Raw genomic sequence first — 18,061 nt, forward strand, 5'->3', positions numbered from 1 at the left:
CACAAAGAATCCTTTTCAGTCTACATGCCAGTTGGGGGTGTTTCCGTGCTGAATTGGAACCTGATGTAAGACCTAACAGATGGTCAGCACTGTCAGCTGTGACAGCCGTGCAAGGAAAGTGCATGCAGGGAGAAGCATGTGTGCCAGTCACACACATTTGTAATACTGCATGTACATGTGCTGGGGAGCTATGATTGACCACAGATTACATCTCATGTGCCCTATTTATTGCAGTAAAATACATATTTGAAGTCATCACTAATATAGTTTAAAACTTAAATAAACCGCTAATTATATTGATAGATGTCATTTAATAGAAAATCTGCTTATATCCATTGCTCTATAAACCATTTCCAACAAATTCAAATACATTGGGTCAAAACCTGATTAGTCCATTCCTCATTATGTCAGAAGACCTTTGATGCAAGCATCCTATGAATGTCTATTATTCCCTCCAAGATACAGTGCCTAGCAAAAGTAATCAGACCCCTGAATGCTCTCATATTACTGAATTAGAAATGGTACATTGTAATTTCGTTCTGTATATTTTATTTTGAAACACTGAAACTCAGAATCAATTACTGTATGGTGACATTGGTTTTATGTTGGGAAATGTTTGTAAGAAACATAAAGAACTGAAACATGTTCCTTGCATAAGTATTCAACCCCCACAGATTAATATTTGGTAGAGCCACCTTTTGTTGCAATAACAGCTTTAAGTCTTTGGGGTAGGTATGTACCAGCTTCTCACACAGTGTCGGAGGGATTTTGGCCCATTCTTCTTGGCAGATTTGCTCCAGGTCATCTTGGATGCTTGGACATCTTGTGGACTGCAATTTTCAAAGAGAGCCACAGATTCTCAATGGGATTGAGATCAGGACTTTGACTGGGCCATTGTAGGACATTCACCTTTTTGTTCTTGAGCCACTCCAGTGTTGCTTTGGCCTTGTGCTTGGGATCATTGTCCTGCTGAAAAGTGAATTTCCTCCCAAGCTTCAAACACAGGTTCTCTTGCAGTATTTCCCTGTATTTTGCTCCATCCATTCTTCCTTCACTTTTAACAACAGTCCCTGCTGATGAGAAGCATCCCCACACCATGATGTTGCCGCCACCATACTTCACTGTAGGGATGGTATGTCTTGAGGCATGGGCAGTGTTAGCTTTGCGCCACACATAGTGCTTTGAGTTTGGGCCAAAAAGCTCTATCTTGGTCTCATCTGACCCCAAAACCTTTTCCCACATCACAGCTGGGGCACTCTCATGCTTTCTGGCAAACTCCAGACATGTTTTCAGATGGTACTTTTTGAGTAACGGCTTCTTTCTTGCCCCATATAGGCCAGTGTTATGCAGAGCTCTTGATATGGTTGACTGGTGCACCATTACTCCACTTCCAGCCATTGAACTCTGTAGCTCCTTCAAAGTGATTGGTGGCCTCTCTGTGGCTTCTCTCACAAGTCTCCTTCTTGTTCAAGAGCTGAGGTTTGAGGGATGGCCTTTTCTTAGCAGTGCCTATGTGGTGTGATGCAGCTTCCATTGCCTGATGACTGATCCAACTGTGCTCACTGGGATATCCAAACACTTGGATATTATTTTGTACCCTTTTCCTAATCTATGCATTTCTATTACATTATCTCTTACTTCTGTAGAATGCTCTTTGGTCTTCATTTTCCTTCAGATCCACAGCCTGACCAATGATCAACAGTGGGGTTTTTATCCTGACAGTGTGACAGCAACTTTAATGGTTCACAGGTGGAGGCCAATGGTAAGGCAATTGTGTCCTCGATAGGGCAATTTCTTTCATCTGTGTAAACTGGGAGCTTCCACAGCAGAGGGGTTGAATACTAAATGCAAGCAACATGTTTCAGTTTTTTATGTTTCTTACAAATATTTCCCAGCATAAAACTAATGTCACTTTTCAATAATTGATTATGTTTCAATGTTTCAAAATAAAATATCATACAGAACGAAATTACAATGTACCATTTGTAATTCAGTAATATAAGAGCATTGGTCAGGGGTCTGAGTACTTTTGCAAGGCACTGTATGTGACATAGAATAGTTCCTTAATGCTTTTCTTGTAGTAACATATCTGACCCAAATATAATTATACATTTTAGGATAGTAAAACCCAATAATAATGGAAACGTATATTCCTCTTGTGTTTCCTTAGCTTTCTCCCCTGTTTTGCAAAGTACAGATGGAAACTGGGTGGCCTTGAAAGACGTCATTTTGCCTCACCCTCAAATGCTTGCCAAACCAAAAAGTCAGGTATTCAAAGCTTTGGAGAATGAATCCAGTGTTGTGTCTGCTTATGATGAGATGGGATCAGATAGCGAAGATGGCTATGACTGGAATGTGGTTTTGGAAAAGCTACGACAGAGGCCCAAGAAGCGGTCAAATTTTGTGAATTCCCAGTGCTATACTGAGTGGGAGTATGGCAATGAACAGTACCAGTCTGTGACCTCCCCTTCATCTGGGCTGTTTACCAACACTGAGACAATGTACTCTGACTCTGAAACATCATCTGTCAGTTCTTCGAGGGAAGCCAGGGGTTCTAGCTGTCTTCCTTGGATACAAAGGAGAACTTGTAACAATAAATCCAGAGAGGAAACATTACAATTACATGGGAAACTAGATGTGAACTTTAATCCACAGGCTATCAATTTAGACTATTCAGACAGCAGTGAAAGTGAGGAAGCCTATCATGACTTAGAAAAAAGGTCAAGAAGGTGGAGAAAAGGCAAGACTCCCTCAGAAGATTTATGCAAAGACAAAAATCACACAAAAATCCACATGAAGAATCTGAGCACAAGCCAGGTAATTAAGGTTCATTGAATACTGTGTTTTGCCTGCAAAAGAATATCCAGTCGCTGTCTCTTGTACAGCAAGACAACAGTGCTCTGGGCACAATCAATGGTGGAACACAGTACTAATTCTCACTGCCCACATTTTATGTCATTATCAGCATTGTGCCAAAGACAATTGCACTGAATAAACTAAGCTAATCTTGTACTTTTCTGTATAGTAGCATTTGGCACCATAAGCTGCAAGGATGGCTTCCATGCTAATGAATATAGTATGTTAGTGATGCCATGTAACAATGTCCATTCAGACTTATTTGCTGATGAAATGATTTGTGGTGATACTGCATTCTCACCCGCAAATTCCATTGGTAGCAAGATGTTTGAAAATGGGATGCTCCGCTTGGTTTTGGTAACCAAGGTCACCAGGGGTGTAGTCACTCAGGGTCTCAGGGGGGTCTTCAACCCTTTACTTTTTTGGGAGCAGGGTCCCAATATCTCCAGTGTCCTACAAGGCAATCAGCATGAAAGGGGAATATGCTAGCCACTGAGAAGAATTTTCTAACTTGCTTCCTTGTCCTTTCCTGATGATTGGAGTGAAAGGAGGTACGTCAGCCACTGAGAAGACTCTTTTCAGTAGCTAACACTCTCCCCTTTCATGCTGAATGGCTCTCAGGGGCATCTGTTGTTGTTGAAGAAGGCATTAACAAGAATCTCATTCTCAACCCAGCAGCAAAAGAAAAAAAGGGGAAGGCGTGTGGCTGTGACTATCATGAAGGGACCCTGCACTTCTGAATTTGTCACTACATGACTGAAGATCACATGGATCAGCAGCTTTTGATACCATTGACCATGGTATCCTTCTGGGCTGACTTGGTGAGATGGGTATTGGAGGCACTGTTTTACAGTGGTTCTGATCCTATCTCCAAGGTCATTTTTCAGAGAATAGCATTGAGTGATTACCTTTCAGCCCCCTGGCAGTTGTGCTATGGGGTGCCACAGAGTACCATCTTGTCCCCCATGCTGTTTAACATCTATATGAAGCCCTTGGGAGCAGTCATCAGGAACTTTGGGGTGAGGTGTCAGCAGTATGCTGATGATACCCAGCTCTATTTCTCTGTAACATCTGAATTAGGAGAGGCCGTGCAAGCCCTTGACATCAGGAGCTTTGGGGTGAGGTGTCAGCAGTATGCTGACGATACCCAGCTCTATTTCTCTGTAACATCTGAATTAGGAGAGGCCGTGCAAGCCCTTCACCGCTGCCTGGACTTGGTGGTGGGCTGGATGAGGGCCAATAAACTGAGTCTGAATCCTAGCAAGACATGGGCGCTGTGGGTTGGTGGTTCCCGAGTTCGGATAATTGGTCAGTTGCCTGCTTTGGATGGGGTTGTACTCCCTCTGAAAGAGCAGGTCCGTAGTCTGGGGGTGCTCCTGGATCCATCTTTGTCGCTAGAGGTCCAGTTGACCTCCATGGCTAGGAGTACCTTTTACCAGCTTCAGCTGGTAAAAGCTGCTGCCATTTCTGGACCAGGATAGCCCGGCCACTGTTGTCCACGCACTGGTAATCTCCAGGCTGGATTACTCTATGTGGGGCTGCCCTTGAGGTTGGTCCAGAAGCTGCAGCTGGTGCAAAATGCGGCAGCGAGACTGCTCACTGGGGCAGGGTATCACCAACATGTCACCCCACTGCTGAAATAATTGCACTGGCTGCCCATTTGCTACCAGGCCAAGTTCAAGGTTCTAGTTTTGGTGTACAAAGCGCTATACAGCTTGGGACCAGGATACCTGAAAGACCGTCCTATCCCTTATATACCCAGTCCATCACTGCGCTCTGCAGGTGAGGGCCTCCTGCAGATACCATCTTATCAGGAGGTTCATTCTGCACAACATAGGAAACAGACCTTTAGTATGGTGGCACCTACCCTGTGGAATTCCCTCCCCTTAAATATTAGGCAGGCGCCATCTCTGCTATCTTTTTGGCGCCTTTTGAAGACTTTCCTCTTTCAACAAGCCTTTTAAGTTGAGACCTTATCCCAGTCTGCATCTGTGTTGGAATTGCTTTTAATATTTTTAAAAAACAATATGTTTTTAACCCTTTTTTAAAGAAGTTTTTAAAGCTTTTTTTTTAAAGTTTTTAAAGTTGTTTTGTTTTAATGTATTTTAAGGTCTGTTTTTATGATGTTTTGATGTGTTTTTGGCGCTTTTGTTTGCCGCCCTGGGCTCCTGCTGGGAGGAAGGGCAGGATATAAATCAAATAATAAATAAAATAAATAAATAAAATGGAAGTAACACAGGATGCCATGTATAGTTGAATATGTAGCACATTGTAAAATTTAGCTGAGGGATAGTGGGAATGCAGAGTTTTTGAGACATGACATATTTCATGTATCGGGTAAAGAAAAAACGTGCTTGATGGGAATCGGTCAAAAGTTGCCAACTATCTCAAAGAGATGAAAGGCTCGAGCACATATTTTAGATCAACCTTGCAACTAATTACTAAGGCCAATTTCAATTCCTTCTCTGTTAATCCTGTCACCTGCCATTCATCTTATCCCCATAATTTATTGATTCCCTGTTGTATCCCTTGACTTGGGAAAACACAAGGGCAAGAAAAAGGTGGCAGGACTGGTGGATGATCCCACTTCCCACACCTCACAGTGCGAAACACAGGGGTCTAGCCCCACAACCACTTCCCTTAAACCTAGGAGCCGAAAAAGTAACAAAGATTCCCATGTTGTGTACATATAGCTCTCTCTGAATTCTGACCTAGCTGATACCTCAGAAGACTGGATATGCCCTACTCCTCTTGGTGATAGCCATTTCCCCACTCCTTCCCTTCCCACTACTCATGATTTCACAGCTCAGCACTGCCCTGTGTTCGTCACATATGGCCTTCAGTATATCTTTGTATTTGATGTGTAGGTTTTGTTTCATTCCAGTGGGTTGGAAGAGGGCCAATAAACTGAGTCTGAATCCTAGCAAGATAGAGGTGCTGTGGGTTGGTGGTTCCCGAGTTCGGATAATTGGTCAGTTGCCTGCTTTGGATGGGGTTGTACTCTCTCTGAAAGAACAGGTCCATAGTCTGGGAGTGCTCCTGGGTTCATCTTTGTCACTAGAGGCTCAGGTGACCTCAGTGGCTACGAGTGCCTTTTACCAGCTTCGACTGGTAAGATAGCTGCAGCCGTTTCTGCACCCGGATAGCCTGAGCACTGTTTGCACACTGGTAACTGGTAATGTGCTCTATGTGGGGCTAGCCTTGAGGTTGATCTGGAAGCTGAAACTGGTGCAAAATGCAGTAGCGCGACTGCTCACTAAGGCAGGGTATTGCCAACATTATCCTGCTGCTGAAAGAATTGCACTGGCTGCCCGTTAGCTTCCAGCCAAATTCAGAGTTCTAGTTTTGGGATACAAAGCCCTGTACAGCTTGGAACCAGAATACCTGAGTCGATCACTGCACTCTGCAGGTGAGGGCCTCCTGCAGATAGCATCTTATCAGGAGGTTCATTCTGAGTGCCCTATTGTAGGGTAGAAGGGTGGGATAGAAATATTTTTAATTAATTAATTAAATAAATAAATAAATTCTGCACAACATAGGAAGTGGACCTTTAGTGTAGTGGTACCTATCCTTTGGAACTCCCTCCCCTTAATTATTAGACAGGTGCCATCTCTGTTATCTTTTCCGCACCTGCTGAAGACCTTCCTCTGTCAACAAGCCTTTTAAATAGACACCTGATCTAAGTCTGTGTCTTGTTTTTGAATTGCTTTTTAAGATGTCTTTAAAGATTTTTAAAAAGATGTTTTATGTTTTTATAATATTTTAAATATGTTTTGTTTTTTAGATGTTTTAAGAGTTTTGTCTTTTGTTTACTGCCCTGGGCTGCTTCTGGGAGGAAGGGTGGGATAGAAGTTTAATCAATAAATAGAGTGAGCTAATTCAATAGGTGGGTGGGGGCTAATAAAGATTAGAATCACATGATGATATTTAGACCTTTCATCCCCTGTTGTGGTCCTGAGGAAATTCCTTCCTCTGAAGCTGGCATTTGCTTCCCCACCTGCTGTAATGCTGATAATTATCAGCCACTCCAGTTGATGCAATTTGCATTTTAAAAACCTGCCCATTAAATGCAAATACACATATCACATCTCTTTGGCCCTTTGACCAAACACCTTTGGCCCTCTCCTAACACCAGAGCTGATCTAATATATTCAAATGAGTGAGCCAGCCACAGGCAAGCTTAGTAGGGACACAGACTTCATATCTGAGAATATTATAGCTATTCTGCATTCTAGGCACCAAAACAAAGTTTTGGTCCATTCTTCTATTATTCATAAAAGGTTTTTATATTTTAATCAGACTCTTCTTAGTAAGAAACAATGTTGAACTAATGGCCTTATCAGGAGAGCTTGGAAAAGTTACTTTTTTGAACTACAACTCCCATCAGCCCAATCCAGTGGCCATGCTGGCTGGGGCTGATGGGAGTTGTAATTCAAAAAAGTAACTTTTCCAATCTCTGCTTATCAGTTATTTCACACACTGGAAAATAAGTAAAATTGCTACAGTTAAGAGACAAGAATTTGATTTCCCGGCTTCCACTAGGTGGTGCTCGTGGCTAGTATACCGCAGAGAAAATCATAATAGAAACTGCAGGGCAAACCAACTCAGAGCTTATTTCACTTCATGCTTGGGATGCTGTGATGCACAAGGCAAAAAGAGCTGCTAGCATCTCTTGCCCTGTTGTGTTAAATACCCAAAGGTTGTTCATGCAGGATAAAAAGGACAAGAGCCATTTTTAAATCAAATGCACATTTTGTCATGCTTGGTATTGCATTTGAATGGCAGACATGAGAAGTTTAGAAAAACAGTCTGAATTTTTTTATGCAGAAAACAGTTTAGCAGGTACCACTGGGAATGGGTGTTGCTTTTCACTTACTGGATTTAAGGCAGATTAAAGAAAATCAGATTAGATGACTTAGTTTAAATACTTCAATGTGCAGATGAAACCTCACAGTAGCAATCACAGTTGCTATGAATAGATCTCATTATTGCATGACTTGATTAAGTCTTCATGTTTTTCATTATTTGGATCATAACTTTTCATTTCTCTCACATGTTCTTTTTTGTATGGAAGTGCAACTCAAGAGAACCTGGAGCTAGGGGGCCTTTGGGCACTTTGTGACTGTTGCTATCTTTGGGTGGGATTCAGTCACATACTGGGAATTTCAGGTTGCATAATTATAGTTGATTTTAAGCTAGAGATGTGAAGGCACAGGGAAAAAATTGAAAAAAATCAGGAATGGGGCATTTTCCCTCCAATTTTGAATTGTTCCAGGGCTTCACACCTCTATTTGCAGCTCTTGCATAACAAAGCCGCTTCCCCCAAAGATCAAATTATTTGTGATAAGGAAAGCGACCAGAAAATGTACTGAAAAGCATGGGATAGCCCTTGGTTTTAGTTGTGGCTTCTACTGGAAGGAAGGGTGGGATATAAATCTAATCAATAAAATAAATAAGTATAACCTCCCTGAAAACAAATGAATCCTCTTTAAATGGCCAACAACTTTCCAAAAATGAGATTGGTAAAAAGGAATTTGAACGGCAAAGTCAAGAGGGTCAAATCACTTGGGAGTGATTTAAAAACACAACATTAGAAGCTCAACCTGAGTGTATACCTCAGATCAGGAAAGGTACCACCAGGACAAGGGATGCCAGCGTGGTTAACAAGAAGAGTCAAATAAGGCATTAGAGGCAAGAAGGCTTCCTTCAAAAAGAAACAGAAGTTTTGTCCAAATGAGAATAAAAAAGTAACACACTCTGGCAAAAGAAATGCAAGAATACAATAAAAAGGTAAAGGTGTCCCCGCACTTATAGTGCGAGTCATTTCCGACTCTTAGGGTGACGTCTTGCGATGTTTACTAGGCAGACCGTATATATGGGGTGGGATTACCAGTTCCGTCCCCGGCCTTTCTTTACCCCCCCAGTGTATGCCGGGTACAATAAGGGATGCTAAAAAAGAATTTGAGGAGCATATTGCTAAAAACATAAAAACCAACAACAAAACATTCTTTAAATACATTCAAAGCAAGGGACTGTCTAAGGAGGTGGTTGGACCCTTGGATGGCAAGGGAATCAAAGGTGTGCTAAAGCAGGATAAGGAGATTGCAGAGAAGCTAAATGAACTCTATTCTTCACAGTGGAGAATATAGGGCAGATCCCTATTCCTGAACTAACTTTTGCAGGAAAGGAGTCTGAGGAACTGAGGCAAATAGTGGTGATGAGAGATGAAGTTCCAGGCTTAATAGACAAAATAAAAACTGACAGATTGCTGGGTCTAGATGGCATGCACCTGAGAGTTCCCAAGGAACTCAATGTGAGGTTGCTGATCTTCTAACAAAAATATGTAACTTGTTCCTCACATCTGCCACAATACCTGAGGACTGGAAGGTGACCAGTGTAATACCAATCTTTCCAAAGGGATCTGGGGGGATCCTGGAAATTACAGGCCGGGAAAACGAGTAGAAAGTATTGTTAAAGATAAAATAACCAAGAGCGAGATGTGTTGATGCTTTATAGAAGAGCGAGCCGTGCTGAAGCAGAACCAGCATGGCTTCTACAAGGGTAAGTCCTTTCTCACTAACCTACTAGAGTTCTTTGTGAGTGTCAACAAGCATATAGATAGATGTGACCCAGTGGACATAGTGTACTTGGACTTTCCAAAAGCTTTTGACAAAGTACCTCACCAAAAACTCCTGAGTAAGCTTAGCAGTCATGGAATAAGAGGAGAGGTCCTTTGTGGACCAGGAACTGGCTTAGAAAGAGAAAGCAGAGAATAGGAATAAAAGGACTGTTCTCCCAGTGGAGGGATGTAGAAAGTGGAGTCCCCCAAGAATCTAATCTCCCCTCAAACAAATCAGGATGAATGCTCAATAAACAGGTTGTCTGTAAATGCCCTTTATCTGATCTCCTTAAATCATCTCCTGCAGCTTTTTTGTTTGCCTCAGTATCCAGAGACCTACAATTCCTTTTCTTACTCCAGGCTCCATTCTGCAACTACTTTATTTTTCCTCTCATTTTTGCAAATCCTTCCATTCCCTGCAGTGGCACCCTCCATGCCTCCTTTCCATACAAAAGTGGAACCATTGTCCCCTCTAGAAGTTTACATTTCATATGAAGGGAAATTCACATAGTCTCTGAGGCCGTTTTCAACTTATGTCCACTGTAGAGAGTGTTCATTCTTGCTGTCTTTGCATTATAATTGCAAAAGCCATATCCAGTTTCAATAGATCTATACCTCCCCATGCACACATGCAGTGGAAGGGAGCAGCTTTACTGCAGGAGATAGATTGTTTTTAACATTCATATAATGGGGAATGCAGCATTCTGTCTCTAAGAAAAGGAGCATAAGTCTCCAAAGAAGAAAAGAAAGGTGAAAGGGTTTTCTGAAAGTGCAGAGCATTCAAAATGACACAAATAGGAACTGGCGACACTCCTTGTGCTGATGTCAAAAGGTGCTATTTAATACGTTTCTGTGTCATTAGCACAACTGCAGTCCACACAGCAATACTTGTCATTTTTGGAAAATGGATCACAATTTCAGAATAATTTGATTTAGTGGCTGACCACTGGAAATATCCCATTTCCCCAACAGTCCAAACAAACCCTCTCTTGCCCTTGTTTTCCCTGTTAACTTGTTGAAAGCTGCTTTAAATTATATTTTGAAAAAGCAGGAATACACACACTAAGGAAATGTTTGTCATCCAGAACCTTACAGGTATCTAACTGATTATGCATTGTACAAAATGCATTCAGCATGTCTCAGAGAAGAATACAACTACAGTTAAAACAATAATTTTGCTGTTCTGTCATGAAAATTGGATATTTAAGATATCACATAGAGCTTAAAAGCTATGATGCAAGATCAAATGTGGAGTTGAGGGTTGTTATTGTCTAGAGAATAGATTTGTACTGAGCACATGCTGTTCAGAAATGGAAACTTATTTCTCCTTATGTAATTATGTTGCACTCAAAGTGATACGTTTATAGATCTCCTGCAGTGTAAACAGCTTTTGTATATGCAACTTTGGTTTTCTTTTCTTTGAGATGTATTTGCTTTGTCCTATTTTTTTAAAAAATCTTTAAGGCATCTGATGATTTATCAGAACCTGACATCATCAGTGAAGATCAACACCATCGAACAAAGGCAGACCCTATGGAAGAAAAGCTGAAATCAAGATTATATGAACTGGTTGCAAAAATGAGTGATGACACGGAAACGTCTTCAGAGGAACAGTTGTCAGAATCAAAAACAGAATCTGAGACCCAGAAATCATGCTTATCTTCAGAAGACAATGGCAACTGCATTCAGGAGGAGTTAAAGAAGGTAGGTAGTGCCTGGTGGCTGAATGGTTGGCAAATCCCATGTTTGAGAGCAATTTTCCACACTGGGTTCCCAACAAGTCACCCCCATGTCTGAAATGGTAATGTCGGAGTGGCCATAACTCATAATACACTTTGAGAAAAATGGTAGATATTGTGAGCCTTGAAAATGGTTTTAGGCAATGGATGGCATAAAATAATATTGGCAGGGCTGGCACCAGGCATGACTGGGCCCTTGGGCACCAGCCTGCCATGGGCCCACGGCGTTGTTGCTCAACACCCCATGATACAGGTGGCATGAGTCTCATGCCTCTCATGTTGTGTGAATGATGCCCATGCATAGCGCACATGCCTGCCATCAACCAAGATGGTAGCAGGGGCATCAGCCCCTTAGAGAAACCCCCGCTGCCATTGTGGGTGATGGCAGGCATGTGTGCACAGTGCACACAGCATTCACACTGATGGGAGAGGTAGGTGGGGTGTGGGCTTATTGAAGCCTGTGCTGTCTGTATGGTGGGGGTGCCTGGAAACTCCTTCTCCGCAATCCATGGCAGGTTGGGTTGCAGGACCTGACACTGCTGCAGATCATGGAATGGGAGCACCACCCTCCCACCCTAAGGAGGGGCCCTCCAGGGGACCTCTGAGCCACAAGGGCCCTTGGCCAGGGCCCAACCTGCCTACCCCTCTGGCTCTGGCCCTGAATATTGGCATGGTCGACAATTGCAGTTTTAAAAGAGCCATAAGATAAGGAAGTTGCAATGGTCTTGTGTTTATACTGGATGTAAGCAGGAAACACAGACTGATATGTTTCTGGGGAAACGGACAGGCTGCAAGTTCTGGAAGTGGAAGCTGCCCCTGGTATACCACCAGTCTAGTTGTGATTTGCCAGCATCCTCATGCTAGCCATCTACATGTAATCACAATGTGACTAATGTCCTTACAGTATGTGTCAGCATGGAGATTTACGTTGTTATGCTACTGATCCATAGGGTGATTACTTGTAGCATGTTATGGGTGGGCGACTGTCACTTTTTTTGATGACATCTGATGATATAACATGTTCTTCAACTCAGCAAGGAGATTGGGAATATTTGTGTTGAAATTCATGCATGTTGTTAATTCTTTTAGATAGAAACCTGTCTTAAAGCTTTATTTTAAAAGTTCTTTTTAGAAAGCATCATTGGTTTAGTTCAACAATCTGGGTACCACAGTATGTTTTTACAATTATTCTTGAAGCTTCAAAGGTTATGTATAAAAGAATGGGAACCAAATAAGGCACAGATCTTCCATTAGTATAGTGTTCAGATGTCTGTTCTGCAAGTGTTTATATGCCCCCACCATTTTTGGAGTGCTGTTATTAAGTGTCTCAGGCCTTGTGGCAGTCCATTATAGAAATCTATTGTAAACTGCAGGGAAAAGCCCCATTTTATACATTTTAAACTTGATGCATATTAATCTCGTTGAATAACTTTTTAGTATTGTGCAGAAAAGTAACTAATATTCTCCATTCACTTTTTCCAAACCACTCTGTGGGTGTCCCTCTACCGAAGAAAGAGTCTTCCATCAGCAGAGGGACACCAACTGGATACAAGTTATAGTTTGGTCTATGGAGACTCTGAACCATTTTTAACCTGTTCTTGTATGTCTTTCTGTTCTAAATCTTGCTGATTCTGTGTTCAGCAATTACATTTTGACAAGTTTAGTGTATTATCTACTACGCTCTACTGAATGAATTAAGATTTGCTTATTATATTTAATTTAAGCAGCAAGTCAAGAAGACTTACAACAGGAACTAGCAATCAGACATTTCAAATAATTAGCCATATATATATTTATTTTGTGGTCTTTCTTTTGTCTGATGCAGATGATGATGATTTACTGCCTGTAAAGTGCCTAAAATGTACTAGGTGCTGTAAGCAGATTAAAAACAAGACAGTGTCTGCTTGAAAGTTTACAATTGAAAAGACATGACACAAATATATTAGAAAAGTATTGTAAGAGAGAGAGGGAGCACAACAGATTGTGTCCAATGCTAGCCCTACTCAGTAGACCCATTAAAGTTAATGGACTTTCACTAATTTCATTGAGAAAGACTAGTATTGGATACAACCCAACACATCCATAAAACTTAGCTCTTGCTGATTAAGCGACACGTTTATCTTTTCTTCAAAGAAAAACGAACTAACAGGCAAGCATCCTTCTTTCCATTTTTTTTTACTTGGTTTAAATTGTTGCACCAAAAAGAGATTTGTCAATGAATCAGCTATAAAGAACTGGTTGAGTTAAAAAATTTCTCTTTCACTCACGAAACTAAGGAGGAAAGAAATCAAAAAAAGCTTATCTTTGTTTTTATTGCAAAAAGCGGGCCTGGAAGTGCATTCTAAAGATATTAATGGAAGAGGGATTTTTATTTCGAGGAGGGGAAAAAAATAAACAAATTTGATTTATGAACTTTGGAGTATCATGTCTGGAACTATTTTTTTTTTGTCTATTTCATTTTGATGAATCTGCTTACTCATGACGCCACTAACTGCTTGAAGCTGGGAACTAAACTTGTTTTGTTTTCCTGAATATATAAGAGATAAGACAGGCTGTATTGATGTCTGTAAGCCTGAAACATTAACCCAATTGTGGCTGAAATAATTTTTTTGTTTTTGTGGTTTTAAGAATGACAACCAGGAAAGTGACTGAGACCATGGAAGAAATTATGTTTCAGAAAATAATGAGTGAGATTGAGATAATGAAACAAACCCTGAGACAGGGCAGACAGGAGATGAAAATTGAACTTAGCAAAATGATGCAGGAGTTTAAAAAAATAGGGGATTCTGTGAAAGAGGATTTTGATGGGATTAGAGATGAGAAAAGAAAAATTAAAGGGAAGATACAAGCCATGGAGACTGGAACAAATGAGGAATTGGAAAAAGATCTGGAGTTTACGGATGTTAGAAATAAAGTTTACTGTTTGGAATTCAACATTGTCTCTGAAGAAACTAATGAAGATATTAGTGATAAAGTTATCAACGTCTTGGATAATTTTCTTGACTGGAATGATGTGATGGAGCTTGACATAGAAAAAATCTATGGAATTCATTACAAATATGTGACAATGGAAAAACTCTTAAGAGATGAGCCAGTGCATTTTGTAAAAAAGAAGAGCAGAGAAGTGACTTTACAACAATATTTCAGCAACATATTCAGAATTGATGGCAAGGACATATTTGTGATGGGGGAAATTCCCATCAGACTCTTGTTATATGACTATGGCTATGACAGCAAGATCATCATGAGATACTGATAATGGATGAGTGGATACTGAAACCACTGGATTTAACAGGACTATTGAAGATGGAAGATGGAATTAATGGTGACAAATCACCGGGCCTGGATGGCATCCACCCGAGAGTTCTCAAAGAACTCAAAGGTGAAATTGCTGATCTGCTAACTAAAATATGTAACTTGTCCCTCGGGTCCTCCTCCGTGCCTGAGGACTGGAAAGTGGCAAATGTAACGCCAATCTTCAAAAAGGGATCCAGAGGGGATCCCGGAAATTACAGGCCAGTTAGCTTAACTTCTGTCCCTGGAAAACTGGTAGAAAGTATTATTAAAGCTAGATTAACTAAGCACATAGAAGAACAAGCCTTGCTGAAGCAGAGCCAGCATGGCTTCTGCAAGGGAAAGTCCTGTTTCAGTAACCTATTAGAATTCTTTGAGAGTGTCAACAAGCATATAGATCGAGGTGATCCTGTGGACATAGTGTACTTAGACTTTCAAAAAGCGTTTGACAAGGTACCTCACCAAAGGCTTCTGAGGAAGCTTAGCAGTCATGGAATAAGAGGAGAGGTCCTCTTGTGGATAAGAAATTGGTTAAGAAGCAGAAAGCAGAGAGTAGGAATAAACGGACAGTTCTCCCAATGGAGGGCTGTAGAAAGTGGAGTCCCTCAAGGATCGGTATTGGGACCTGTACTTTTCAACTTGTTCATTAATGACCTAGAATTAGGAGTGAGCAGTGAAGTGGCCAAGTTTGCTGACGACACTAAATTGTTCAGGGTTGTTAAAACAAAAAGGGATTGCGAAGAGCTCCAAAAAGACCTCTCCAAACTGAGTGAATGGGCGGAAAAATGGCAAATGCAATTCAATATAAACAAGTGTAAAATTATGCATATTGGAGCAAAAAATCTTAATTTCACATATATGCTCATGGGGTCTGAACTGGCAGTGACCGACCAGGAGAGAGACCTCGGGGTTGTGGTGGACAGCACGATGAAAATGTCGACCCAGTGTGTGGCAGCTGTGAAAAAGGCAAATTCCATGCTAGCAATAATTAGGAAAGGTATTGAAAATAAAACAGCCGATATCATAATGCCGTTGTATAAATCTATGGTGCGGCCGCATTTGGAATACTGTGTACAGTTCTGGTCGCCTCATCTCAGAATGGATATTCTAGAGTTGGAAAAGGTTCAGAAGAGGGCAACCAGAATGATCAAGGGGATGGAGCGACTCCCTTACGAGGAAAGGTTGCAGCATTTGGGGCTTTTTAGTTTAGAGAAAAGGCGGGTCAGAGGAGACATGATAGAAGTGTATAAAATTATGCATGTCATTGAGAAAGTGGATAGAGAAAAGTTCTTCTCCCTCTCTCATAATACTAGAACTCGTGGACATTCAAAGAAGCTGAATGTTGGAAGATTCAGGACAGACAAAAGGAAGTACTTCTTTACTCAGCGCATAGTTAAACTATGGAATTTGCTTCCACAAGATGCAGTAATGGCCACCAGCTTGGATGGCTTTAAAAGAAGATTAGACAAATTCATGGAGGACAGGGCTATCGATGGCTACTAGCCATGATGGCTGTGCTCTGCCACCCTAGTCAGAGGCAGCATGCTTCTGAAAACCAGTTGCCGGAAGCCTCAGGAGGGGAGAGTGTTCTTGCACTCGGGTCCTGCTTGCGGGCTTCCCCCAGGCACCTGGTTGGCCACTGTGAGAACAGGATGCTGGACTAGATGGGCCACTGGCCTGATCCAGCAGGCTCTTCTTATGTTCTTATGTTCTTAATATTGATAATGGAAGAATGGTTATGGAAATTATTGGACCTAATAGATTCGACGAGATGGATTAATCGATATGTTTATTTGGATTATGGCTATGACAACAAGATTATTATGGGATACTGATAATGGAAGAATGGCTACTGAAATTACTGGATTTAACAGGATTATTGAAGATGGAAGATGGAATTAATATAGATAATGGAGGAATAGCTATTGAAATTACTGGACCTAATAGATTTGAATCAAGATGGATTAAGCGACATGTTTATTTGGAGAAAAATTAAAAGATATATCTCTCAAGGAATTGAAATCTCTTTTGGACTTTTTGTGGAAAGAATAAAGTAATGTTTATGAGATTTGATTATTAATTAAGATAACTACTGGAGGAAAGTGATTTTGTAATATAATTTTAGAGATAGGATTGTTATATATTGTAGACCTATGGTTGATCTGCGACAAATCGGAAGTCAACATTTTATTTTTTTGGTATAATTGTTTTTGTTTTGTGTTGTTTTTTTGTTTTTGAAAATTTGAATAAAAATTAATTAAAAAAAGAAGTTCAAGCTTTGATAAATCATTTGGTGTGAATAAGCAAACAGCATTCAATTGCCAATTAAAACTTAGTCTCTAAATAATCACCAAGACTGATAACAAGCAATAACCCTGGAACTGATGATGGCTCATAGGTGGCCTGTCATTGTGCAGGCCACACAGATGGATCTGCTTTGTCTTTCCGGCTCCAGACTTTATTAAAAAAGAAAATTAAATATTTTTCTTCCTGGCTTGTTTACAAAACTAACACAAAGTTTGCCTTTCAGGCTGGAACTACTGTGGATTTTAAGTATTAATTTAATTTATTTATATTAAAATGTATATGCTACCTTTCTAGGCCAAATACCCACTCAAGGCAACTTTCAATATCTTAAGATAAAACAACACAGCAAAAACAGTATAACTATAATCAAAGAACAAGCCAATCACAATAAAAAGATAAGAACTAGAAAAGCAAAAACCATGCAGAAAAAAAATTAACTAAAAAGGTGCTTGCTGTCACGGCACCCCAGCTTCCCTGGGTCGTGTGTCATGGGGGAAGGGAGTTCCAGCCAAGTCAGGGTGCCCCCCTCTGCTTGCTCACTCTTCCCATTAAACTTGCACTGCTGCTTGGTGAAATAATTTATTTTACCTGCCTGCCTTCCATCACACATCCTCAAACTTCCCTTGTGTCTCCTGAGAGCACCTCAAAGTAGCTTAGGCAAGATGGTCTTTCCTTCTCACAATGAATAGTAGTTTTTGATTATTACACCTTGCATTTAAGAGAAACTTTTCTTTTGCTTCAGAAACTTCAAAAAGATGCCTTCATAGAGCTTGAATAAAAGTTAATCTGGTAATTATTTGATCGGTTGGTTGAGAGTAGACAATTAATCTATAATAAAATTTAATTAGCTATGTTAATGAATGATTAAGTATTTCATACTACAGATGAGCTCTTTAAATGACCTTCCATTTTAATTCCCTTTATCTCCATAATAGAGGCAGCAAGTGACGATGTGAGAGAGGGTAACAATCAGGTGGGAAAAACCCACACACAGGGCAGCTGACAGACAGGTAAAAAAGGTCCATTCCAAGTGGGCCCAGGGCCAGCAGGGGGCCTAGACTCTTCGTTTTCATTTTTTTTAAAGTAAGTTTGTATGTCATGGTCTAGGAAAAAAGATATAAACCTGTGAAATGAGCTACCCTGCTGCTCCCAAGTCCCGGCTCTTCCAGTTTTTTAGTTAATGAGGAGGGAGGGAGGGAGGGGGAGAGAGAAAGAAAGAGGACCAGGCTGGAAGTTGCATGAGGCA

General features: G+C 40.8%; 1 protein-coding gene across 6 annotated transcripts in view; it reads left to right on the forward strand.

Moving 5' to 3' along the window:
* The window catches only part of MYRIP (myosin VIIA and Rab interacting protein), a 377,908-nt gene that overhangs the window by 331,338 nt on the left and 28,509 nt on the right, over positions 1–18,061 (forward strand). For all 6 annotated transcript variants that reach the window (XM_061587554.1, XM_061587553.1, XM_061587556.1 and 3 more), the window contains 2 exons: positions 2,171–2,817; positions 10,940–11,179. In XM_061587554.1, coding sequence (XP_061443538.1) covers positions 2,171–2,817; positions 10,940–11,179 — 887 coding nt within the window. The remainder of the gene's footprint in view (positions 1–2,170; positions 2,818–10,939; positions 11,180–18,061) is intronic.

This window comes from Rhineura floridana, chromosome 10 (genome assembly GCF_030035675.1).
Source record: "Rhineura floridana isolate rRhiFlo1 chromosome 10, rRhiFlo1.hap2, whole genome shotgun sequence".
Classification (NCBI taxonomy): Eukaryota; Metazoa; Chordata; class Lepidosauria; order Squamata; family Rhineuridae; genus Rhineura; species Rhineura floridana.